Source organism: Chlamydotis macqueenii, chromosome 2, assembly GCF_036417535.1.
Source record: "Chlamydotis macqueenii isolate bChlMac1 chromosome 2, bChlMac1.mat, whole genome shotgun sequence".
Taxonomy (NCBI): Eukaryota; Metazoa; Chordata; class Aves; order Otidiformes; family Otididae; genus Chlamydotis; species Chlamydotis macqueenii.
Window position 1 is genome coordinate 129,642,129 of NC_141557.1, and position 26,975 is coordinate 129,669,103.

The following is a 26,975-nucleotide window of genomic DNA, read 5'->3' on the forward strand; positions in this document are numbered from 1 at the left end:
TCCTTTCACTTTTCAGCTTCTAACACCAAAAGACGCCCCTATTCACACTGCCACTCCAAAGTTTCTCAGGCTGCAGCAACAACAGAGGAAAGCTTTCCATTCGCCAGTGGCCAACCGGGGCACGGCCCAGGCCTTCCAGAATACTCCTGTGGGGGGCAGGGTACCGTGAGCCGCCCCACACCGTTTACGCAGCTGGAGGGTGAGGGGATGCCCGGCAGAGAGGCTCCTCCAGGCCGACGAGGTAGCGCCGAATACGACAGACCCAGACCCAGACCCAGACCCAGACCCAGACCCAGACCCAGACCCAGACCCAGACCTAACTCCCCCTCTCCCCCGCTTCAGAGGCCCAGCCAGCGCGACCTCCCTCCTCTACCGGATGTGACGACTCCGAGGGAGGCCGCGCGGAATGGCTGCCGCCCGGGAGGGGGCGGAGCGGGGAGAGTGCGAGCCGGACCGTTGGCGGGGGCGGGGCCAGCAACCGTTGGCGCGCGGGTTGAAGATGGCCGAGGCGGCCGAGAGCTCGTTGGGAGAAGCGGGCGGTAGTGGCTGCGTCTCTTCGCCACCGCCGACTGAGGTGGAAGCTGTGGCCGCGGGCTGGATGCTGGAGTTCGCCTGCTGCTGCCTGTGTCGGCACTTCGCGGAGGGGTGTGCGGCGGAGTTCCGGCGGTGGAGTGGCGTGGCGCAGGGTGAGGGGCGGCTGCGGGGCCGGCGGTTCTCACGCAGGGGCGGCGGCTCTGGAGGCAGCAGGTCCCCGCAGAGCGTCAGGAGCGGCTTGCTCCCGCGCACTAAGCAGCGTGCTAAAGCACCGACAGTGCTTCTGCGCTTATTGCTTCTTCCCTGTCGGCGCGTTTTGTACGCAGGTGTAGCCTTGTATAAGATCGTGGTCACTGGTGTTGAGGAAGTTTTCAGCTCTTTTGAGGGCTCCAGGAGGTTCCTAGAATACAGGGTTGTCTCTTGAGGCGGTTTATGGTATCGGCAGTGCTTGCGCGTGCTGGAAATAAAACGACGCAGGCTGAATTTTTGTTTGCTTATTTAATCCACTGGTGTTTTGAGTTTAGCATGCAGTGGCAGCTCTGCTGGAGTACTGTGAGATAACTGCAGTTTGGGGGAGTTCTGATGTTTTGGTTGAATGAGACCAGGGAGGGAAGCTGAACCGTTCCAAGAAAACAGTGGTTACTGAGGGGTTGAGGGTGAGGACTTTTGGATTTGGTAGGTCGATACAAGCATTAGTGTTAATCGATCATCTTGATTCTATTAAGCTTGAATGTATAGCATATATACCATCAGCAGTTAATGAAGCTGAGGCCTCAGATGCTGAGAGTTCAAGGCTACTGAAAAGTTGAAGAGGATTTAGTGAAGAGATGCGAATGTGGTAAAAACCAGAAAGAATTACTTAAATACACTGAGTTCCTTACACTTATATTCAGGGTTATGGTAGAAGACTATTTCAAGGAACTGTAGTCTAGCAGGTAGAGGTGGAATGAAGTCTGGTGACTGGTTTTTTGAATTAAAAAACATGTATTTAAATGAGAAATATTTAACAGTGAGAGTAGTTAACAGCTGGAAGCAAATGTCTAGGTCTCAGATAAATTTGATGGATTTATGATGGCTTTTCTGTTATAAATAGTTTTCCTGAATTAGAGCTTTTGGGGATTTGTGTGTGTTCCTGGCTCAAGTAAATGTGATAGTATGACTTGTTTAAACTCTTGCAAAGAACAGAATACAAAGGCATGCAGAATGATTAGTGAGGAGATAGATATGGGAAATTGTAAGAGGTAAGAAATCTAAAGATAACATAATAAAGTACATTGAATGAAGAGCTACTAGATTAAATTATTCGTGGTGCTTCTCTGTGTCTTGGCCTTGGGACTGTGGCTAAGTGGGAGAATCGTACTGAAATTTCATTAAGATGTAGGTGGGAAGCAGAGATGCTATCAACACAGAAGCAGACTGGAATATCGCCCGAGAAGAACAGTAAGACTTTTGAGGACCATATTAGTGGAAACAATTAATTAAACTGTATGGAATGCAAGGTTATGTGGAACTGGGAACTAATAGCAAATTTGAAATTTGTTCCTACTTTGTTCAGCAACAGAGGAAAGTGTTGGGCACATTGGTGCTATAAGATTACCAAGTCAGAAGTGTTAACAGTCTACGGAAAAAGCCAAGCACAGTCATAAGATTGCATCAGAAGTATGGGTGTGTTTTTTTTCATAGAAATACAGTACTATTACTCTTGGATATGTCAAAGTGAGACTACTGAAATAACGACTGACTGTCAACAAGAAGGTAAATTAAACTGAAGCAAGTGTAGAAAGGCAGGAAGGCTAAGGGAACAAGACCAGCTATTTTTATTAGGAGATAAATAATATTTCTGTATAGCTCAGTATACTGCCAACTAGAAATAGCTAGGTTACCTGGGATTAAGGATTTAAAGACATGCCTTGCCTACCTTAGCGTGCCTTGACAGAATATTATGGTCTATATACCTGAACTAGCTTGTGTAGGTGTCTACATGCAAGGAACTGGATTTCTAGAATTTCTAATGAAAGGCTAAGATGAGAAATACATTTGAGTGGCCACAGGGAGGAAAGCAATTTGTGATTGATAGCACTATTAACACACTAATTAACAGAGAAGCTGCCTTGGGGGTGGGGAGGGAGAAGAGTCTAGAAAAGATTACTAAGGCTATGTCACTTTCTGTTTGTCTGCATTATTTGTGAGCAATTGCTAATAAGGAGCTGTGTTCATGCAGTAAAAATTTCAAGGTCTCTTTCTTTAGAGTAGCACTAAAGGAATTCAATTTGTGTAGTCAGGTATGGAAGTTTGCTTTAAAAATGCACCCCTGCTCTGAATTAAAGCACTAATATAGATGCATTTTAAGAGAACAGAGACAGCTGAAAGGTCTCAAGCTACTTGCCAAGGTAACCAGTTTTGTTCTGTGGAGTCGTTCAGCTACAGTATTCTGCCTACTTCCAAAAATTTCCAAGCTCTGGGTCCATCTTCAGGGCCTGATGATGGTGCTTAGCGCTGTCATTGAACTCATCCAGACTCTGAAATTGAACTCTGTCTGCTATGGAAGATGCATGAATTTGTGATTATAACAAGTGGCACTTTACTGCTGTTCTAAGCAGTGTTCTTTTTTTACTTGCTATTTTGGCTGTAGGGATTAAAAGCTCTTGTATCACCTGTCCTCACTGAAGCAGTTGCAAATGTGTTCTTCCAAGACCAAATGACAATATCCTGCTTGATGTTAGCTTAGGTAATCATTTGGGGCTATTCAATTAGTTTTTAATTTCATGCGTATTTATTGTTCATAGGAGACAATCATACACTAATAAGCAAGTAGGCTAAGTACTTCCAAGTAAGACAATGTGTTATGTGCTCTAGTTGTGTCATGGCAAAACGTAAGGGTCTTACGCTCCAGAATCCTGGCTTTTGCTAGGCTGACACCAAAATGTGTAACTGGAGTGTTCAGTCTACAGCTTAGACAAGTCACTTGACACATTCTTCACTATTCACTTTGAATGTTTCTGTATTATGCTGTGAAGATGAATTACTATATCCAGCACCTTAAAATATGAAGCTCGCAGTAACCAGCATGATGGAAATAATCTCATGATAGCTCTCATTCTTTCTAAAATATATAATAATCCTTGTGACCTTCCAACCTTGCGAGGAGGATTTCCCTTGTAGACTTACATTTCTGACTAAGCTCTCCTTGTAGCTTTTACTCCTTTTGGTCTGTGGGTTGCTATAGCAATGTGTAAATGTTAGCAGTCTGCATGTGGCTTGTGTTTTGTGGGCATACCACAGAACTGTTCTCTGGAGCAGACAGTTGTCTTTCATAGTAAGCTACTGAGCAACCCAAAACTTCATTTATTTGCATAAAATACTGTGGTCTTCCCATTTGATGAATGTAAGCCTGTGCTGCATCTTGCCACTTCTAGGTTGCTGTTGTGAACTGCAGGAGGGATAGGTTTTTCTGGTCAAATTCTTAAATAATATTTAAGTTCTTTTGAATATTAACTTGAGCGTGCTTCATCAGTTTCCTAATGAATTAGAAATTCCATAGACTATTGAAGTTTGATAACACGGTGTCTAGTATATTTCTAGCCACACAGTGGCAGTGCTGGAGCAAGACTGACTTAAGTTTTATCTTTTCCAGCTCTTATTAATGGCCTCTCCGAAATACCTACACATCAGAAAAAAACGGTGTATCTCTGTCAGCTTTTGATAAGAATTGCAAAAGGAAAAAACCTTCGTAAGTAATCTGATTATTTTTTTTTTACTTGTTGTTTAAATAGATTTGTGTGAGCTTGCACAGAAGTGTATTAGGTATGATTAGGTGTATTGACTAGCTCTTAGTGAGCAATATTTGCAAGTTTAAGGCACAGAATGTGCGTTTCTTTCTACACATGTATCTCTAGAGGTTAAAGTAGGACAGACAGTAGGAATAAGAATATGGATGAAAAGGATGACTACCCTTGTTTCTTAGAAGGCTGTAAGACTGTCAGGTGGCAGCAGGTCCTTGGGACTCATTCACTACCATATCTCCTGTTTGTCTGTATTCCCAACTTGCTGGTTTAGCCAAGTTGACTTTGCTTCCACGCTCCAGTTTCTGGATGACTTAACTTTTTTGCTGCAGGTTTTCGCTGCTTGATAGAACTCGCTGGAATATAAGGACTTCAAAAGCAGTCTTGTTGGCATGACCCAGAGAATAAAGTGTATTCTAGCCTAGCAGTGCCACAAAGGCTTGCTTTTTTATAAAATAAACTTCTTATGTTGTTTGTCAGGTAATAAAACTCTTCTTGATTTAGTTCAACTTGAGACTCAAATTCTAATATTTAAAAGAATTCATCACATACAATTATGAAACTTTTCTGATAATGCTTTAAAACTGTATTATTGTATATAACACTTCAGTGTGTGATTTCATCTGTCAGTGTAGAGAATGACCTGTATGATGAGGAAGATTGCCTGTGTTTAGTAGGTATTACATTAGATGTAGTTGCACAATGTACATGGAAAGCTAATATATTGTATGGTAGCTTTCCTAATTCTTTTCCAATTATTAAAATATTTAACCCGTACTGAGCCTTAAACCAGAGTAGGCTGTTTCAGATGCCAGCTCTTTAAGAGTTAAACACTTTGTTTTACAGTGTTAAAATAAACTTAATGTGAAGTCTTATTACTTGATTGAAACAATAATTAGAGAAAAACAAGTGTTTTTTAATGTGTGTGTATATATATATATGTATAATACTATTTACATTTTCAGTGTTTGTCTTTTACTGTAGTGAGTATCAAATATTTTTTTTTTCAGTATTGCTTAAATTGTTTGCCTTCTGTCTGAAAAATACTTACTGTAAGGAATAAGAAGATATTGAGAGAGATTCTGCTATGATGTCATATAAAATGAAGGAATAAGTGAAGCTGTAGGTCAGTGAACATCTTGAGCTAAACTGGCAGCGCCATGGAGGAAAAAAGCAGTCTTCTGCACCTGCCAGCTCCTACTATATCTGTTACGTTGGCACACTCACTTGTGCAGATGTGCCGTGACCAGACTGGGAAACTGTTTCTAGAGTGTTGAGGGGATGGTTGTTTGGCTGGGCTAGATTTCTGCTAGAACTGGTCACTGATCCTGCTTGCTGGGAGTTTGCACAAACCTTGGTGTTGGCACAGTGGTACAGTGACATGGGAGGTTGTTTCTGCTTTTTCAGTAACTCCTGTTACAACTCTTGTGTTAAGCCGTTGAATTTCCCTCTCCATTTAACCCTTTCAAATATAACAGAAAGTTAAGACATGAAAATATAGAGATAAACTTGGGAAAAAAACAGCTTTGGATAGTGGCTATATTACAAAATTAACACTATCAATACCAAATGTTTTGATATCAGATGCCAAGATTAATGTAAGGGTATTATTAATGCCAGCCCAGATACGTGATGTTAAACTTAGCACTATTGCAAGTGGCATTTTACATGAATAATAATTAGCAGACACATAATCTCTTAAAAATGCAACAGTAATGTTATTAACAAGGGTAGGAAGAACCAGCCTCTCTGAAAAGAAGGCAGTTACTTCAGGTCTCTTGAACACAGCTGAAGAGAGAGAGACAAAATTATCTGAGGAAAAAGGAATTGAAATTATGTATAGTACCTGTTACTTTATTGTTATGAATAACGTAACGTATTTAGCTTTATCCTTTAAGGGTTTTTTTTAAATACTATTTTTTCCCCCCCAAAGAGTGCCATTTTGAAAATGATCAAAGAATTTCACCTTTGGAATCTGCTCTGTCTTTCTGGACTTTACTTGAAAGGGAAGAAATTAAACTGGAAAAGCTTCATGAAGATATTCGTCGCTTGATTCAAATTCAGGTCTGTGACTTACTCAGAATGCTTCAGGATGCTACCTATTCATTCTGTTAAAATAAGGCTCCTTTTACAAACAGCTTGGGCTATTAGCAGGCTGAACTGAATTTTCTGTTATATTTTCAAGTACAGAGTAAATGAGAAAATGTTCCCTGTACAGATTTATCTAAATTGGTTCCTGATTGTCCCGGTTCAAAATTGTTCCGAAAGCTGCCAATCTGAAAAAAATCAGATATAAATTGAGAGATAAATTTCAAAGCACTAGTATATTGAGCTTTAAAATATATTGTGAATAACTTTTTTTTTTTTTCTTAAAAACAATTTTTTGTATTCGAAAACTATTTCAGAGAGAAACATGTAAAAACATGTTGACAGGTGCTGGGCCTGTAGAAGTCTTTCAGGGAAAACTGAAAGCGATACTTTATGGGACATTTTGCATCAGTGAGGGTCCTTCTAAATGGCTGATGGAGAGGACCTTTATACATGAGGTTTAATATTACTTCAGAACTAACTGTTGTAAGCAGATAATTGTTGGTAACAAAATCACTCTGGAAGTGTGACTTCCCTTGTTTTTTTCTGAATCGCAGGTGAAATTTATTTCAGTATATCTTGTAATTGTATTTGTTGTAGATTGTAGCAGTCCATATGGAAAATGGATATTTCAAGGAGGCTACTGAAGTTCTTGAAAGGCTATTTTCAGACTTGGAATCAGATAAGGTAGTAACTTGCTTAACTTGCATTAAGCTCTCTCATTTTCAGAGGAGAAGAGGGGAATGGGTTTCCAAAGCTAACAAATACTACCTGCATAGCTTAGTCCTGATTACTGCCTATGCAGTCACTTACACACCTGTACTCTTGTAAATACAAAAATACATTTGTGGCTAGGGAGTTGATAGAAATAAAGGTTGATTTGATGGAGTAAAATGCTTCTAGCAGCTGTTGTTCTTCACTGTGGGCAGCATCAGTCCAAACTTCGTCCCCTTTCCCACTTCATATGAGGAGTGAGATGTCACTACAGATTCTGGGAATTTGATATTGCTGTTTTCTCAGAGTAAAGACAGTATAAACATGCTGGTAGAGACATAGTAACTCCCTAATAATCAGTCTGCTGACTGATCATCAGTCTGAACCTTTGCAGTGCAGTTTATTTGTCACCTTTGTTCAGTTCTACATACTGAAGCATCACATGGAAGGAAAGCTCATTAGCATCTGTAGTATAGAGTGGATATTAGTGTGCCTCTATCTGGAGAAGATAACATATGTGGATCAGGCCACCTCCTGGTTTGATGTTGACTGCATCATTCAAAAAGATGCAAGTTCAAGTACATATCTCTTTAAAATAATAGCTAGTGCACATACCTGAACTTGCTGGGATGGGCAAGAGAGCAAAAGGGCTGCTGGCAAAAAGAAGAGAAGGCAAAAATGCTGCCTCTATTTTTTTCTTTGGTATATTAAGACACATGTTCTATGTAAATAGTAGCATGCATGCGACTTATTCTTCAGATATACTCTTCATCCCGAGGATTCAGATGTTCAGAAAGTGTAGACTGTGGTAATAGTACTCAGATTCATAAATAAGAGTGCAAGCTGTTAACAGAAGTTAATTCTTGGCTATATTGGTCTCTGTAAGATTCAGAGTGGTTGGTAGACAAAACATGAAGTTGCAATTATCAGCATCAATGTGTCCTTGATGCTGCTGTACTAAATAGTCCTCTCCCTGTACACTGTAAACGCCTCTCAGTGGCAGTCTTTTTGAGGCAGCAAAGGAGAAGGGAGAACCTACCAATGAGTGGGCTTTTCTGGATGTTTTTGCTCATTGACAACCCTGCTTTCAGTGTTACTCATAAAGGGAATGAAAATAAGGATCTCTGGAAAGTTACACTTAACCATTTACTGAGCACATAAAGTAAACTCTTGGTATTATGCCTGGTTAATTTCAAACCCTTTCTAACTGTAGCATGTAGTTGTATAGGCATATTGAGAAAACTATATCATAATCATGTTTAGTTTTATGTATGTCCTGTTTAGCATAGATGCCAAGTTTTTTTCAGCATATATTTTTGTGTTGTTTAAAGCTGTGCTTTTCTTAGCCTTTAAGGGTGAAGCTGGCAACTGTAATTAAAAGCAAGGATCCATATGTTCCCCTTCTCCAAAGCTTCAGTTACGATCTTTTGATAAGTAAAATCAAGTCTTACATTGAAATTTTCATGAAAGAAAATGAAACTAACTTCTTAATACAGGTATGTCAAAACCATTTTCAAAAATTATTTCAAAAGAGGTACCTGGCAAGATCTATACTTTCAAGGGAGTTATTTAGACAATATTCAATTATTACATTAGATGAAAACAAAGCTTTATCTTCCTTTGGATTGTCTTATTAATTAAAAAAAAAAAGAGGAGCATTTCTAATCTGAGACTCCTTAAAAGATAATGTAACTATATATTAAATAATTTATTTTGTTTAAGTCTATATTAGTTCTCATACTGAAACTAAAAGGTCAAGACCTGTTAGTTTGGCTAAAAGCATTAGGAATGTGAAAGGAGTTAGGAGATAGAAAGCTATTATTGCTGTTTTCCTGTAAATAAAAAAAAGTTTCTTACAAACCATCTTGATCAAAAGGGATTTTAAAATTGGCAAGAACAACATTCCTCCTGCAGTTCATCTTCAGCAGGATTGTAAAGAATTTCTCTTATGTTTACTTCCCATAAAAGAATATTGAATTACTCTATAACAGAAGCACAAACATCTAAAGGTAATAAGAAGCAAATTTTAAATAAACAAACCTGAAGGTTCTTTGGGGTTTTCATTTTCTTACCAGAAAGAGAGACTACAAAACTTATTAAATGCATTCAAAGTATAATGCAAGAAATACATTTTAATGGTTTCTCTCAGATGTCAATGCTCAAGTTTATTTTCAAAGCTATTTATTTCTTTGAGTCTAAGAAGAGATGGAGGTTTGGAGGTGTCAGATAAGCCCTGGAACTCCATACTAACATACTTAGGCTCTCTGTGTTGCACCCTCGCTGTGTGCACATCCTAATCTCAGCACCAATGTTTCAAATACTACTTCTAAAATCTTTACTTTGTACTGAGTTCCTCTGGGACATGGGGGAAACAGATTTGTGAAGAGTTTCTGCTTCTGCTGTGCAATAGATGTAACTATTTCTCAGCAGTGTACCCTGCATTGTCTACAGAAAAACACTCTAGTTTTAACTATTAGTCTCACTTCTCTTTCTTCTGCTGCCATATGTAGAAGTATAATCATAGAATAGTTTGGATTGGAAGGGACCTTGAAAAGTCATCTAGTCCACCCCCCTGCAAGGAGCACAGAGCCCTGTCCAGCCTGGCATTGAAAGCTTCCAGGAATGGGGCATCTACCACCAATCTAGGCAACCTGTTCCAGTGTTCCACCGCTCTCATTTTAAAAAAGTCTTCCTTATGTCCAGTCCAAATCTACCCTCTTTTAGGTTAAAACCATTATCCCTTGTTCTATGCTGACAGGCCCTGCTAAAGAGTTTCTCTCCATCTTTCTTATAAGCTCCCTTTTAGGTACTAAAAGGCCACCATAAGGTCTCTGCAGAGCCTTCTCTTCTCCAGGCTGCTGTTCAGCCCCAACTCTCAGCCTGTCCTCATAGGAGAGGTAGTCCAGCCCTCTTATCATGTTTGTGGCCCTCCTCTGGACCTGTTCCAACAGGTCTGTGTCCTCCTTATGTTGGGGGCTCCAGAGCTGGATGCAGTACTCCAGGTGGGGTCTCACCAGGGCAGAGCAGAGGGGCAGAATCACCTCCCTCGACCTGCTGGCCACACTTCTTTTGATGCAGCCCAGGATGCGGTTGGCTTTCTGGGCTGCAAGCACCCATTGCCAGCTTATGTCCAGCTTTTCATTTGCTGTAAGGTGGTCTACATTACTAGACTGTTCTGTAGGCTGCTTTTTATAGGTTATTGTCAAGTTTGGTATCTACAAGCTTGCAGCTCCTACTGTTGATGGGGGGCATTATTTTAATGGTAACTTATTTTAATGGTAATACCTCTAAAGGGTCTGTGAAATAAGTCCTGTTAGTCCTAATAGAGAGTAAACATATTAATCTCAGTGTAAACTACTATCTAGATACTGTCTGGCTTTAATTTCATTTAATTTCAAGATCAATTTCATTTCTCACAGGCAGCTACAAAAGAAGTAGAGTCTAAAGGATTGGGAGCAGCAACATTGCAAAACAAAACTGTGAATGTCAATGAAAATGACAAAAGGGATTTGGAAACAAAACGAAGGTTTGTCTTAAGAATTATAGTCCTGAGGGACATACTTGGGGACTTGAAAACTTGTAGAACAAGGAGCAGGTAGAAGGAAGGACATTAAATTCCAAACTGCTATCGAGTAGAAAATTAACTACCAGCACTTTCTCTGGTTTTAAGTTTTAGCTCTTCTGTGGTTGTTACTTTTGGCATTTATATCAAATAGCTTGGTATTAAGTTTAAGTACTTGTTGAAGATGCACGTTTTTCAGTTTAAACAGCTGTCAGTCTTGTATAACAATGGAAACATAGAAATACTTCACATTTTTTTTTCTTTATACTGGATTGAGCTCCTTCTATTCCTGCCCTCCTAATCTCAGGCTATAGATCATCTGGAGAAGAAAGAGGATAAGGAAAGGGAATTAATCTATTACTTTTTCCTTACAGCTAAACACAAGATTCTCTTGCTTAGTGATACTAGTGTGATGGGAAATAGTTATGTTGCTTCATTATTCTGGCAATGTGAACCCTCAAAACAATTACACTTTTCTAAGAAGTGCTGGGGGAACTTAAAAGGCCAGTTCCTTCCCCCTTCCTTTGACTTTATTTTGGAAAAAAAAAAAAACAAACCCACGAATATTCTATGTTTATTACTACTTGCTTTTCATGGAGAATAAATTGTAGTCTTTAGTTGGGATAGAGCTTGTATTTCTGCAGTTTTATACTTGGAATACTTGGCATCATTTAGTTAAGGAACTTGACTGCAGACAGAGTGTACAAGAAGACAAGTCATAAGATATTTTTTTTTTTAGAAGGACAGCTCCTGACAGCTACACCTGAGAGGTATGGCTAAAACTTGATCAAAAAACCTATGGAAACAATTCCTAGATTGTGAAGAAGGTATGAAAAAACACATGTGCAAAATGCATCATGTCTACAACTTAAAAGTGTAGTGTCTTCTGTATTTCTCCTGCAGGTATAGGGAGGCAAGGTTAAGACTGTTAATGGATTGAAGCAGTTAGGGTTTGTATATCACTGCTTCTGTCGAGAAATCTTAGGGTTTTCTTTCATTTAAATATTGTTCAATCACATAAATGCCAAGTTGTTGCCTAGGAATTTTTTTTCTTTTTTTTTTTTTTTTTAAGATCCATGAAAGAGCAACAGAGTATTACAAATCAATCACCTGAAGACACAAAAAAGCCCACAGTAAGGTAAAAATAACTTTATTGTTATTGCTCTTGGTCATAGGCATTTAATGAAGTTCTGTGTATTTTTACTGCAGTTCTGTTGTTCCTTGCAGGCCTCGTTCAAGACGGAAACACAGAGCGAGCAATGCTCTTCGGAGTGAGTATTAGCTTATTTTCACACTTTCAAAACAGTCATGTCAAACGCTCACACTTTCTCCTCCCCCTTTGCCCCCCAATAAATGTGTTGGTGATTTGATAACTGCTATCCAATGTGATTGGATTAATATATAAATGATTGTGGTGAAAAAAACCCTCCCAACTGTTGTGTGTGGCTTCTGCGCATATGCAGATTTAGTGGCTGCCACGTTTAGGAAGCTGTTGAAATTGCTTAACGTTCTCTGGCAACTCATTTTGCAAAACGATTCACTATTTTCTGGTTCCCTTGGGGTTTTGTTTGCTTGTTTGCTGTATTCTGAGGAAAAGAAAGCTGCAAGATGAGTCTTGAAACTTGTCACTTTCTGACTTCTGACATAAATAACTTTAAGGGGGAAGGAACTAAAGAGGTTCACTGACTGGAAAAACAAATTGTAGAGTAAAATACCCAAAGGTATGGTATTTGTGCATCTTCATGGTATTACTTTTTAAGAAACTAACAACATGGACTATATAATTAGGTTCTGAAAACCATCAATATCATCTTACCACAAAGAGATGACATACAGCTTCTGCATGTGGCCATATTGTACAAGGACAAACTCTTTAAGATACCTTGAATGCTTCCCACAGTTAGAACCTGACACTTGTTCCATCACTTCCACAGAACCTGTATACAAAGTATCTTAGCTCTGATTAATGGTTAGCTTCCATTTTCTCTGTGTAAAATGAGAGCAGAATGTATAGTAAGAATATTTTTACCAGAATGAAATAATAAAGCTTCATTACTATATACAAATTTTTACCTAATTGTTTAAAACTTAATTCTTCTGTGAGTTCTGTTGCATAGAAAATATAGTGACTCTTCTGAACAGACTGTTTGAGTCCTTTGACTAAGGTGAGATTAATGCTTATACATATATAGAAGTATTCATATATAAACAGACACTTAAACTTTCCCAGTCTGTCAAAGCATATAGAAATAGTGTATGTTCTTATTTCATGTAAAAGATAAAATGCAAAACTGCTTCCTTAATGTTGACTCCTCATTGTCATGTTTACATGATGTTTACATGGATGTATATTAACTGTGTTCTAGGTCTGGACAGCTTGCAAAACATGGGAAAACAGGGAGACACTTCAGCTTGTGGCCGAAAAAGACAGGTTCGTATCCATACTCTAATCTAAATGAAGATAAATTTTATCTGCACTGCACAGAATTTTTTTCCCAACTTGATTTGACTCTATCTCAAGAATGCATGTGATTAAGATTCTTCACATTATTTAAGCTGTATTACAGCTCCTGAAACTGTTTTTTTAAGTTCTAATTTTTGTCTTTCAAAAAGAAAAGGACTTCTTTGGTGCAATGTCAATTATTGTTGCTAATGCTTATGAGCCTTTAATTTGTTTAAATATACTGTTCCTAAAGCTTAGAATCATAGAATGGTTTAAGTTGGAAGAGACCTTTAAAGGTCGTCATCTAGTCCACCCCCCTCTAAGGAGCAGGGACATCTCCAACTTGATCAGGTTGCTCAGCGCCCCATCCAACCTGGCCTTGAGTGTTTCCAGGGATGAGGCATCAACCACCTCTCTGGGCAACTGTTCCAGTGCTTCACCACTCTCAATGTAAAAAAAAAAAAAAAAATTTTCCTTATGTCTAGTCTAAATCTACCCTTTTAGTTTAAAACCATTACCCCTTGTTCTGTCACAACAGGCCCTGTGAAAAAGTTTCTTCCTGTCATTATTATAAGCCCCCTTTAAGTGACGAAAGGCCACAGGTCTACCCAGAGTCTCTTCTCCAGGCTGGACAACCCCAACTCTCAGCCTGTCTTCATAGGAGAGGTGCTCCAGCCCCCTGATCACTTCTGTGGCCCTCCTCTGGACCTGCTCCAACTGGTCCATGTCTTTGCTGAGGGGTCCGGAGCTGTATGCAGTACTCTAGGTGGGGTCTCACCAGAGCAGAGTAGAGGGGCAAAATCACCTCCCTTGACCTGCTGGCCATGCTTTTTTTTTTTGATGCAACCGAGGATGCGGTTGGCTTTGTGGGCTGTGAGCATACACTGTTGGCTCATGTCCAACTCGTCATCCACTGGTCTTTCTTGGCAGAGCTGCACTCAGTCCCTTAAGGTGCCCAAGTCCATGGGACCTGATGAGATCCATCTGTGGGTCATGAAGGAACTGGCGGATGAAGTTGCCAAGCCACTGACTGTTGTATTTGAAAAGTCATGGCGGTCTGGTGAAGTCCCCAATGGCTGGAAGAGAGGGAACAACCCTATTTTTAAAAAGTGGAACAAGGAGGACCTGGGCAACTACAGGCCAGTCAGCCTCACCTCTGTGCCTGGCAAGGTCGTGGAGCAGATTATCCTGGAAACCATGCTAAAGCACATGGAGAGCAAGGAGGTGGTTGGTGACAGCCAACATGGCTTCACCAAGGGCAGATCGTGCCTGACCAATTTGGTGGCCTTCTATGACGGAGTGACAGCATCGGTGGACAAGGGACAAGCAATGGATATCATCTACCTGGACTTGTGCAAAGCTTTTGACACTGTCCCGCACAACATCCTTCTCTCTAAACTAGAGAGGCATGGGTTTGATGGACGGACCACTTGGTGGATAAGGAGTTGGCTGGATGGCCGCGCTCACAGAGTGGTGGTCAACGGCTCAATGTCCAAGTGGAGACTGTTCACGAGTGGCGTCCCTCAGGGGTCTGTGTGGGGCCCGGCCCTGTTCAACATCTTTGTCGGCAACATGGACAGTGGTATAGAGTGTACCCTCAGCAAGTTTGCCGATGACACCAGCTGTGTGGTGCTGTTGACATGCTGGAAGGGAGGGATGCCATCCAGAGGGACCTTGACAAGCTGGAGAGGTGGGCCTGTGCCAACCTCATGAAGTTCAACCAGGCCAAGTGCAAGGTCCTGCACCTGGGTCTTGGCAATCCCAGGTACAAATACAGGCTGGGCGGAGAATGGATGGAGAGCAGCCCTGAGGACTTGGGAGTGCTGGCGGATGAGAAACTTGACATGAGCCAGCAATGTGTGCTTGCAGCCCAGAAGACAAACTGCATCTTGAGCTGCATCAAGAGGAACGTGGCCAGCAGGTCGAGGGAGGTGATTCTCCCCCTCTACTCTGCCCCGGTGAGACCCCACCTGGAGTACTGTGTCCAGTTCTGGAGCCCCCAACATAAGAAGGACATGGACCAGTTGGAGAAGGTCCAGAGGAGGGCCATGAAGATAAGAGGGCTGGAGCACCTTTCCTATGAGGACAGGCTGAGAGAGTTGAGGCTGTTCAGCCTGGAGAAGAGAAGGCTCCGGGGAGACCTTATAGTGGTCTTCCAATACCTCAAGGGGGCCTACAAGAAAGATGGGGAGAGGCTGTTCAGTAGGGCATGTTGTAGTAGGACGAGAGGTAATGGTTTTAAAATAGAGGGGGGTAGATTTAGATTGGATATTAGGAAAAAAATTTTACAATAGGAGTTGTAGAACACTGGAACAGGTTGCCCAGAGAGGTGGTGGAAGACCCATCCCTGGAAACGTTCAAGGCCAGGCTGGATGAGGCTCTGAGCAACCTGATCTAGTTGGGGATGTCCCTGCTCCTTGCAGGGGGGTTGGACTAGATGATCTTTGAAGGTCCCTTCCAACTCTAACCATTCTATGATTCATCCCCCAGCCTGTATTGATACCAGAGGTTGACACAACCCATGTGCAGGACTTTGCACTTGGCCTTATTGAACCTCATGAGATTCATATGGCCCCATTTCTTGAGCTTGTCCAGGTCCCACTGAATGGCATCCTGTCCCTCAGGTGTGTCAGCCACACCACTCACCTTGGTGTCGTCTCCAAACTTGCTGAGGGTACACTCAATCCCACTGTCCATGTCATTGATGAAGATATTAAACAGTACTGGTCCCAGGACGGACCCGTGAGGGACACCACTTGTCACCAGCCTCCATCAGGACATTGAGGCATTGACCACTACACTCTGGATGCGACCATCTAACCAATTCCTCATCCACCAGAAAGTCAACCCATCAAATCCATATCTCTCCAACCTAGAGAGGAGAGTGTTGGAGGGGGGACCGTGTCAAAGGCCAGGTAGACGATGTCAGTAGCTCTTTCCTTGTCCACTGATGTAGGCACTCTGTCATAGAAGGCCACCAGGTTGGTCAGGCAGAAATTACCCTTGGTGAAGCCATGCTGGCTATCTTGAACCACACTCCATGGTCCTCCATGTGCCTCAGCATAGCTTCTAGGAGGATCTGTTCCATGATCTTCCAAGGCGCAGAGGTGAGGCTAACAGGTCAATAGTTCCCAGGATCCTCCTTTTTTTTTTTTTTTTTTTAAATTTTTTTTTTTTAAATGGGTGCAGTGTTTCCCTTTTTTCAGTCAGCAGGGACCTCACCTGACTGCCATGACTCTTCAAATATAGTGCAGCATGGCTTGGCAACTACATCAGCCAGTTCCCTCGGGACTCTGGGATGCATCTCGTCCAGTCCCAGAGATTTACGTATATTCAGGTTCCTTAGGAGGGACTTTGCTCCTCCAGTCCCTATCTTGCAGTCCATCCATTCAAGAGGTATGGGAAGACTGAGTCTGAGTCTTTAAAACATATTGGGGGGGGAATATCTTTCCACTGCTTCGACTAAAGAATTCAGGATGTCATTTGTCCATGAAGGTTTTCAGCAAATGTAAATTTTTTTTTTTTGTTTTCCCACTTAGAAGGTTAAAGATTTAGCAGTTTTATAATTCAATACTTTGTTTGTATGAGGTAAAAATGTATATTTATTTGGTAAACTGTTCTAGTTTTTATAAACCAAATAATAAGATCTTTTTATCATGCTGCATTTCAAATAGTCCTTTGTGTCCTCTTCATGGGTAAGCCTACTTCATTTAATCACTTTAAAATAATTCTGCTATGTTCACTAATTCCAAATTTCCCTATTGATGGGAAGTACATAAGTGTATGCCTTAGTAGAAGGCAATTTGAAGTTAACGTGATGTTGAGGTGAACTGTTACAAACTGATTTTTCGGCATAGCAAATTTTCTTCAGTAATCATGATAAAATGATAAACACTTCTAAATAACATTAATATTAAATAAATGTATTCCCATTGAATTCCTCTCGAGAAATCTGTTAGGAAGCAATATGGAGTCTTTCTGTTTAGATAACTGCAAGTTATCAACATACATCCATTTTGATGTGAGGTGTTTCATTTTTCTGGAGTTCATTTTGGTATTTCACCTTTCATATAACAGGGAAGGACAAACCTGCTTACGTTTTTCAGACTGTCCTTGAGGAGAGTTGTACTTATTCCTAGTTCTTTGAGCATTTTTACTGAAGTTGAAGTGATGGTTAAATCTACAGTTAGATGCTGTCCTCCGATTGGCTGAGGTCCTAATGAGAGCTCATCTGTCTTTGCATGTTAGGCCCCCTGCTATATATAAACAGTTTTTCACTTTCTCACAAATCTCGGGAATAGTTAAATTGCTGAGAGCCTCCTGTTTGCATTTACTGAATTTGCTTCTTGCCTTCAAAAAGATATATTGCTTTATTGCAACCTATAATTGTTTGGGTACCTTGTCAGCCAGTTGCTAGTAAGCATGCACACTTCCATCAATCTTGTTTTCAACACAAAGATTTAAACTAATTTGACCACAACAGACACAGAGCTAATGACAGCTTTATATTCGCCTATTTTCATGTTGAGGTAGTCTGTTAGGGGGTTACTACAAGCACTGTATCCAAGTCTAGGGCTTGTATACACATCTTGCTAGGGAAAAATAAAAATAATATCATGTACTCAATTTTGTGGTTATAGTTCAGCCTTAATTGAAATGTAAAGACTACATTTCTAGAAAATCACATCTGATAGTGGCAAAGAACTCACTGAAAATTTTATTAAGAACTTGAAAGAAGAGAACTATGTTTCTTTAAAACACTTAGAAAAGTAGGCATTTGCTGTCTGCATATTTATGCCATACTACCTGCCAGTGAGACTTCTCGTAAATATTATATAGAATGCAATGATATTGGCCTTTTAAACAATAAATCTGCTCCTCTGCCTAATAATCTGGGTTATAAAATTCTCTGCATGCATGAAAGAATGCAGTGAATGTCAGAGCTGTTGACTTCTAGAACTTCCCTTTCCATGTGGTCCCTCTTTCAATGTTGGCATTGTTTTGTAAATGGCATTTCATTGCAATGGTTCAGTGCCCATTTTCAGCCTTTCATTGCCATGTTTTCAATTAGCTGCATACAACAATCTGCAGTGCTGTTGAAAGGAAGTGTACTTTATTTTCTTGCTCCTAAATTAGGGGATGCAAGTGTCACAGAATTTAGGGAACTGCTTGTGTTCAACTTTATATCTCATATGTGTATGGCAAGTCCTGTGAGTTGTCTAAAACCTGACTGCCAGTTTGCTTAAATTAAAGAATATGTCTGAAAATCTGGATTTTCAGAATTTGGTCAGATTTCTATGGAAAAAAAAAATCTATATATTTCAACTTGGAGAAAAAAAAAACAATCAGAGCACAGTCCTAGAATGCACAATCAAAGGAAGACAGGTTACTAGAGCAGAACTGACTCTAAGGAATAACAAGATCTTTAAATATGTGAGGATACGTCTACACAGTCTGTCTGGTAAACTCAAGCTTGCTCTGCTAGTGTTCTGAGCTAGCCAAGTGTCACGTTGCTGTGGCCTAGGTGCTGTGATTATGTTAGTTCAAGCATAGTGCTGCATTATGTCCAGTCTCAACCGGTCTTACTAGCTTGTAACTGCCATCCCAGAGGGCACAGGCAGTTTGGAGTGGGGGGCGAGTTACTGCTCTATATAGTTCCTCAGTAAAAAGAAAATGAGTCAAATCTCCGGTTTACCTGTAAGGCAGGCTTCTTATTTATATGCTAAACTGAAGACAATTATTTTTTTTTTAAAAAGCTCAATACAAGCAATTTAAGAGCAAAATAAGGGGAAAAAACAACCGTTTTAATAGCAAATGTAACTAATCATTAGAACAAGTAACAAGGGTTGTGATTGTCTCTGTTGGTGGAAGTATTTGAATTATCTGGTGCCGTAGGTCAAGCATAACTGCGTTACTTGAATAAAGATTTTATTTAGGAAAGCTTTCTGGCATGCTTTGATATGAGATGAACTAGATGGTTCCAATGGAATCTATGGCCTTTTAATAATAGTAAAAAAAAAAAAATCATTCACTGCTAATGTTGCAAAAGATCTGTGGAAAAGGAAGTAGTGGAAAATAAGTATTTTTGATAAAAGGGTAGACTACTCTAGAAAAGTTTTAGGTTTCTGTTTAAAAACTCAGCTGAACTACTACCACTCAGTTCTTTCACTGCTTAGTGAAGTTTATCAGTGGTCATAGTTTCTTGAAGAGGCACTGATAGTTGCATTAAGCTGGAATAAATCCAACTTTCAGATGTGAAGTTTGATCTTCATGTACCTCAGCTTGCACTTTGTGTAGATGCCAAATTTACACTTGTTTCAAAATAACCAGAATACAGTTTTGATCGGGCTGAATGTTATCTAAGCTCCTTCTTCCCTGAGACACCCTCCTGCCTTTCACCTCTGAGTACTGCTACTACTTTTAGGAGCTTAAATGCAAGGGAAGAGGGGGAACCATGCAGAATGGCTCTCAAAATTGTTATTTGGCCCATTGTCACAGTTTAGCCCTAGCCAGCAGATAAGTACTATGTGGTTGCTTGTTCACCCTGCCCCCTCTCTGGGAGGATAGGGGAGCGAAAATGTAACAGAAGGCTCATGGGTCAAGATAAAGACAGGGAGAGATCATTCAGCAGTTACTGTCATGGGCAAAACAGACTTGACTTGGGTAAAATTAACTGAATTTATCACCAATCACACCAGAGTAGGATAACGAGAAACAAAACCAGGTGTCAAAAACATCTTCCCTCCACCCTTTCCTTCTTCCTAGGCTTATCTTTACTCCCCATTTTCTCTACCTCCTCCTCCCACAGTGGTGCAGGAGGATGGGGAATGGGGGTTGTGGTCAGTTCATGCTGGTTTTGATGCTCCTTCCTCCTTGGGGAGGACTCCTCACACTCTTCCCCTGCTCCAGCGTGGGTCCCTTCCACAGGATGCAGTCTGTCAGGAACAGACTGCTCTAGTGTGTGTCTTCCATAGGTCCTGCCTGCTCCAGCATGGGCTTCCCATGGGGCTACACTGGGCATCTGCCAGCTCTGGCATGGAGTCCTCCTCAGGCTGCAGGTGGATCTGTGGTCCATCGTGGACCTCCATGGGCTGCAGAGGCACAGCCTGCCTCACCATAGTCTTCATCACAGGCTGCAGGGAATCTCTGCTCTGGTGCCTGGCATACCTCCTCCCCATCTTCTTCACTGACCTTGGTGTCTGCAGAGTTCCTCTCACATATTCTCACTCCTCTCTCCACGAACGCTTTCCCTAGCCGTTCTTTTCCTTCTTAAATAGAGGTGCTGGCTCACAGAGGTGCTACCACCACTGTTGATGGGCTCAGCCTTGGCCAGTAGCAGGCCTGTCTTGGTGCTGGCTGGCATCGGCACTATCAGGCACAGGGGAAGCTTCCAGGAGCTGCTTGCAGAAACCCCCCTGTGGGGGGGTAGCCCCATCCGCTACCAAAACATTGCCACACAAACTTGATATACCCATCGTTGGTGCCTGAATTGTTGTTGCCTTTAAGGACAGAATCTTTTAAGGATCCCCCGAAGAGTTCTAGGTCATTAGAACAAGAGAAAGTTAAAAAAAAAAAAAATCTCCATGGATGAGGGATTTATCTGAGCATCTTTGAGCACCTAGACCTCTTGTGCCACTGACAGTCATGCTGGCTGGCCATGGATTGTCCTGCCTAGATACCTGTTTTGCACAAGCAGGCTGGTATATATTTGTCTAATGACAGCAGCCACAAAATTAACATTTCCCCTGGGTACATTATTTGCAGAGTTAAGTGATGTTTGTTCCCCTGTCATTCACTGATTTCCTCTGTACTACTCTGTTCTACTAGTTGTATTTATCAAGTTTAAATTTCTGTAATTTCAGGCTATTCTTTTGCAACTACATTTCCCTTTCTACCCAGTTCTTCATAATTTTGAAAGTTCCAGTTGTAAAGGTCAACCATAGCCTGATTCTTTTAGTTTCCCTTATGCTTTATAGCCAACACCATTTATCCATTTGATAGTTAGAAGTGGTCTGTTGCTTACAGGAGGAGGTCTTGTACATACTCTGGTAAAGCCCTCTTTTTGTCCCCCAAACTACAAATTCTAGGCCTTCAGCTTCAGCCATTTACACCTGCTATTGCTCTTCTAATATTCTATAAGCATTTTTTTTCCCCTAATGCAATTGTTCCAATTAACCTGAGGATTTATTAGCACAGGTCCCCTTTGGGAGCCCTACAGGTTTGGTTACAAATTTATCATTGTAGGTGCATTAGCAAAGGTTTGGTCCCCCATCACATAAGGATCATACACATTTAATCTCAGGAATACTCAAAACTCAACTAGATCCTGCTGTTAAGGGATGTTTGAAGTGGCTGCCTCCCCCAGCAGCCCCAGCCCAGGACTCTCCTGTCCTGCTGCTGGAGCCCACCCCAGGGACATGGGATCCCTGCTCTGGCCAGGGGACGTGGCTGCCACTTTCCCATTCCCATCGATTTCAGAGAGACACAGGACATGTGTGCAAAGAGGACAGTGACATGGCTGGTCACACAGACCACCATGGACAACGTGCTGCCCTCAACAGCACCCACACACAGTACTCACATAAGACATAAGCACAGGCAGCCAAGTCTCCTCCTCTTTGTCTGGTAGAGGTGTAAGTTCACTGGTGGAAGCACGTATATACCTCTCGAGTTTCACAGGCACATGAGTGTTTGCAGATGTCCCAGTATGGCCTGCATCCCGGCCCTCAGAGCTGCTTCACGAGTCCTTTACTTGTCAACTGGTGCAGCTGGATCCACCAAGCACAAGCACTCACACACTCATCTCATGGGCACTCTATGTTCCAGTCGTACTACAGTGTATGCTTAGAAGATGTCTCCCTTTTAGGCAAAAGGTGAAATTTTCACTCATTCAAGGAGATGAAGGAAAGGCAGAGGGGGCTGGTCACTGCTGCTGGGCTGACCCCTCCAGCCTGACAACAGAGACTCAAAGGAAAATCTACAAGACACCCAAGGGCTGCTCCTGGTTACATCTATCCTGAGCCCACTGTGCTGGTCAGGACTGTTACCATTACATCCTGAGGAAGCTCCTGCTGGAGCTGGAGACAGGGAAGGGGTGGGGATAACCGGCAATCCAGGACCAAACCTCCACCCCTTGCCCTTGCAGACAAGTTAACTCCAGTCCCTGCCAGGGCAGCTACATGTGGCTCCCGCCCTGTCCTGAACCCAGCTTGTTCATTCCACATTCATACAATGTTAATAGCTGAAACCAATCCAGGTTTTCCTGACCAACCTCTCCTAAATTTTACCAGATACTAGAAGTACCTTTACCAGACCTACCTTGACTAGATGAGAATTACAATTACCTTTCCCTCTTTTAGCTGGCAGTGGGGCACTAGACTGACTTGTATTAAAAGCTGGGATTCAGCAGCCCCTGCACCCCACAGGAGCCTACAGATGACCCTTAGCTGAAGCCCCAGCAGGGATTTCAGAAGGTCCTGTACCTTTCCAAGCAGTGGCAGGGAGCAGCCTGTGGTCCTCTCAAGCGAAGCAGGATGCCTGAGTCCTGGTCACAGCACCAGATGCTGTCACAGATAACCTGAACTGCAATTGAGATGGGGTCAGAGCAGAGGCAGGTTATAGCTCTGGCTGAAGGAGAGGCCAGGACACAGCCGAGCCACAGCCTGTGCTGATGTGAACTCTGCTCAGCTGGGGCAGCTACAGAGTTCCTGTAACTTTTACAGCCTGTTTTTCACCAAAAATGTGTCAGATAAGCAGCATATGGTACATGACAACAGCGAATGAAATTCATCAGAGGAGGAGGCTCTAGACAATACTTCCTTTTATAAATAGTTCACTCCTTTGTCAATTAAATCGTTCTCTCCGGCAAGACCATTTGCTGCAAATACTTCTTAGCTGCCAAAGCCTGCAACGGCCTATGAGACATTAACTCTTTTGCTTTCATACACTGAATGTGAGTAAGTAATTGCAGTGCTACCGATTACTTGCCTGTGTAAATTTCATAGTGCTCTTACGTGCAAAACCACTGACATTTTGCTATTTCAGAGCAACTCCAAAGTAAGTAAAGCACAGGCAATGGTTAAATGCAGAACTAAGAAAGCTTCTTGGTTGGATTTTCAGCAGTCATTTGCTCGCGACATGCACAGTAACATGCAGATTTTTTAAGAATCTGGTAATAATGATTTTTAATATGGAATCTGCTGGTACTCACAGAAATGCCAACACGAGACCAGTGAAAATGGACCATTTGTCTGCTTTCATAACTTACTGTAGTCCATGAGACCATCAAGAGCAGCAGGACATCTCCAGCACAGGAAGCAGAAGTGAACACAGACCAATTAAATGGCACAGCTACACAATAGAGTTCTCTGTACATCTTGATCTCATTAACATTTTTAAGTTCACATTTTTTCTGTAAGTTAAGTCTTTGCATTTCAGATCTTGGGGAATAAATTTAGAAAGAACATGCTATCAAGCTGCAATTTGAAATAGAAATTGATCTTTTTAGAAACAGTTTTCCTACACAGTTGTTTCAACTGGGGATCCTGTCCTGTATTTGCATAGCGGATATGCAATTCAGTCTGCCTAAGAAGATGTACTGATCGTACATCAGCATGTAGTCTTGTATTAAGCAAGCAAGGATTTGAAGACATTCTAGCAGAATAAGTTGGTTTAAAATAATTTTGTATTAAAGTTGCTAATTGCTATTCCAGAGTGAAAAAATGAACATATGTAATACACCTATATTAAAAACAGTGTTTAAAAATAGACATAATATGATATATAGGATATGTAAACTTTTCTTATAAATATGCATATTTCTGTAAAGCTACAATAAAAGGAAGTTGATACTCAGTTCTTCCTCACACTTTACTGTAAAGCTAAGTATTTGATTTTTTAAAAATTCAGTTTCCTTTCACTCTGTGAGCAGTCTTTAAAATTGTTTGTATTGACATTTTTGTATCAAGAAGCAACTAAGGAAGAACTGGTACACTGGGGAAATTAATTGGAAGGGATTGCTTTACAGATTTATAACTGCAAGTAATTTTCTTTCCTTTTATGGGAGAAATAACATCCTCTAACGATTAAAAAGCTTGTAGGTTGTGACAGTGAGACTTAAGTAGTGGGCTCAACAAATGGTCAAAAACAAATGCATAGCTATTACCAGAGGATGTGGCTGATCTCGCTTTCAAAAGCAATATGTATCATTTTGCTTCTATTGGCATTTTCCATACTGGGATTTGTTTTCTGTAAGCACACTGAAATTCCTTTGTTGTTGGTAAATGGTGTCTTGATTCTCAATCTCTAGATTAATGTGTCACAAAATGCTTTCTCTTTTGTGATTCATACTAGTGCCAATCAAGGTTTGTCTTGGCTCCATTAGCTAATAAAGTACAATTTTGGAAAGCATGTTTTGGAGGAAGCAAAGTTCCTCCTGTAACTTGTGAACATTGAAGCATGTGGTTCTAGTTCCAGGTGATGTCTGCTACTGTGTTGTAACACTTGACTTGGTAACCTTTGTTATTGTATCTAGTGTCAAGTTATGGTGCTCAAAAGAAGTCAGAATGACCCTACTGACCCTCAGGCATCTGTACTCTGTAGTAACTAGAGAGCTGTATAAAAACTTGCTTTTATAATTGCTATAAGCTTAATACCTTTCTCTGTTTATACATCCGTGTTTTTCTCTGTTCTTCCCCTAGCGATGGACTTACAAAGAAGACTTGAAACTGAAATCAGGAATAAAGGAGTTTGGAGTGGGTAACTGGGCTAAAATTTTGGTCCATGGTGACTTCGACAACAGAACTAGTGTCATGTTAAAAGACCGGTGGAGAACATTGTGCAGGATCACTCAAGGCTAATTTGGACTACACAAATCAACTCTTCTTGACCTTCCTCTCCTAAGGACCTAGGCTAGGTTATCAGAGTAAAAAACTTACTTTGGTCTCAGAGTGTCCAGCAGTGTTGCTGGCCTAAAACATGAAACAGAATAGTAATAGGTATAAAACGTTCATGTAAGCTCACTTGCTCAGGTAATGATGATTTAAATGTAAAGCCTGGCCTTTTCTCTACATGCAATAGGTGGCCTAATTTCTGAAATGTGAAAATGCTTACAGCGATTTAAGAAAGGTCAATTACGTACATAGGGGTATTAAATGATTGGCAACGTGTTTAGCTTGATAGAAGCTAACACAGAGTCAAGTGTTCTGTATTTTTAAAGGATTGTATCTCTAGTCAGATTGAGCTTTTTATCCTTTTACTTCCTGCCGTATAACCCATTCTAATCTGTTTTGCTTCACTTTGAACTTTTGTTCAGACTTGTAATTTCTGTAAGTTGTACCAAAAAATACATATGTATTGGTATTGCTAATTTTACAAACTGATTCCTTTTTTTTTTGCAGTTAAAAATGTGACACTCCATGTAATTTTATGTTTATAAGTAGTAAAGTAGTGTTTTGGGGTTTTTTTAAATAATTAAGCTTTAAGTTCTAGGTGGAAGATTATTTTGTACTTACATGTATTGGCATAATAGCACTTTTTATCTCACAGAAGAGATGGAAAACATATGGAAAGTAACAGTATGATACTAGCTCTTAATATCTCTTGATTATCTTATGCCACCTACCTTGTCTTGAGAAGTGGCTTCTTCTAGATCAGCAGGAAAGGGAAAGCTCAAAAACGAATGGTCAAAGTGGGGCTCAGTAGCAAGTCTCCACTGACACTGAGAGCACAGCTCATGAGACATGTTTCCTCTATGCCCTCCACTGTCTCTGTCTGCAGTGATAGAAAACAAAGATATACTCTGGTGGGGGTATCAAACTATCAAGGTGTCAGCTGGTCACTGTAAATGTCCAGCTCCTGAGAGACTAAGAGATGGATGATGGTGCTGTGCAGTCTCTCTTGATTCAGACTGTGTGGAAGATGATAGTTCCACAACCTCAGAAAACCTATACTTTCCACTGCCATACTGATGTGAATCCAGTGACTTGAACTAGCATATCACAGCGCTCTTTTAAAAGTGAAATCTCTTCAATTCAGATGTTTTCTGTATCTTTGTCTTTAGATTAAGTTTTTATTTTATGAGAGCCTTACAAGGAAAAGCATCTGTCCAAACTGGTCATAATAAATAAACCTCTCTGACATATTTTTCCTGGCTACAAATGAAGAGATATATTCCTGAAGGCTGAAATGTTCAGGAAGTATTAATATAATATCTCTGCTTTCTATTTTGGAGGCCTGCTTCTATTAAGATAAAGTAGTAAAGTAGTTACAAAGGTTTGTTTCACACTCTTTTTGTGGACTGGATCTCAGCCAGATCACCTTCCTCATTCTTGCCACCAGATGCTATGGTTTCTTCTTGCAGCTGCTAGGAACAGTGGCAAGCAGTAGTCTTTAGGTTCCACTGAGACACCGTATGTCTTAACAGTAAATTTTCTCGATCTTAGGGCATAATTTCTTTTTAGCAAACATTGTGAATTTCAGGATCATGATAAAAGACAGGCTTTGTCCTTCAGCAAGGAATGCTAGTGCAGCTGTAAGCCAACAATTAAAAAAAAGTCATAGCAGGTATCTGACAAGTGAGAAAGTCTGCAGTATGCAGCCTCTTTAATGCTGTAACAATAATTCAAGATAAGTAATAGGTAACAAAACAAGGATTTGAGCTATTTGCACAGCAGTCCTGCTAGTGCTCTAATATTGCAGGTTTCTATGTTAATCATTGTACATGAGCAGTTTTAACTAGTAGTAAGTTGGGTTTTTCTCATGTTAGCCAAGGCTTTAGTGACAAAGTCTTGTTTAGGTTTGTCTGCCATAAAGTTCACACTGTGCATCAGTGATATGAAGTTCTGAGCAAGAC

At 40.9% G+C, this 26,975-nt stretch overlaps 1 protein-coding gene across 1 annotated transcript; it reads left to right on the top strand.

The window, feature by feature from the left end:
* The first annotated feature begins 406 nt into the window (after positions 1-406).
* On the top strand, positions 407-25,456 carry TERF1 (telomeric repeat binding factor 1). Its single transcript, XM_086742405.1, has 10 exons — positions 407-686; positions 4,169-4,264; positions 6,250-6,380; positions 7,005-7,091; positions 8,465-8,614; positions 10,538-10,644; positions 11,753-11,818; positions 11,908-11,951; positions 13,047-13,111; positions 24,823-25,456. Exons 1-10 carry the CDS (start codon positions 407-409, stop codon positions 24,979-24,981), a joined length of 1,185 nt encoding a protein of 394 aa, XP_086598531.1. The 3' UTR covers positions 24,982-25,456.
* The last annotated feature ends 1,519 nt before the right edge of the window (positions 25,457-26,975 follow it).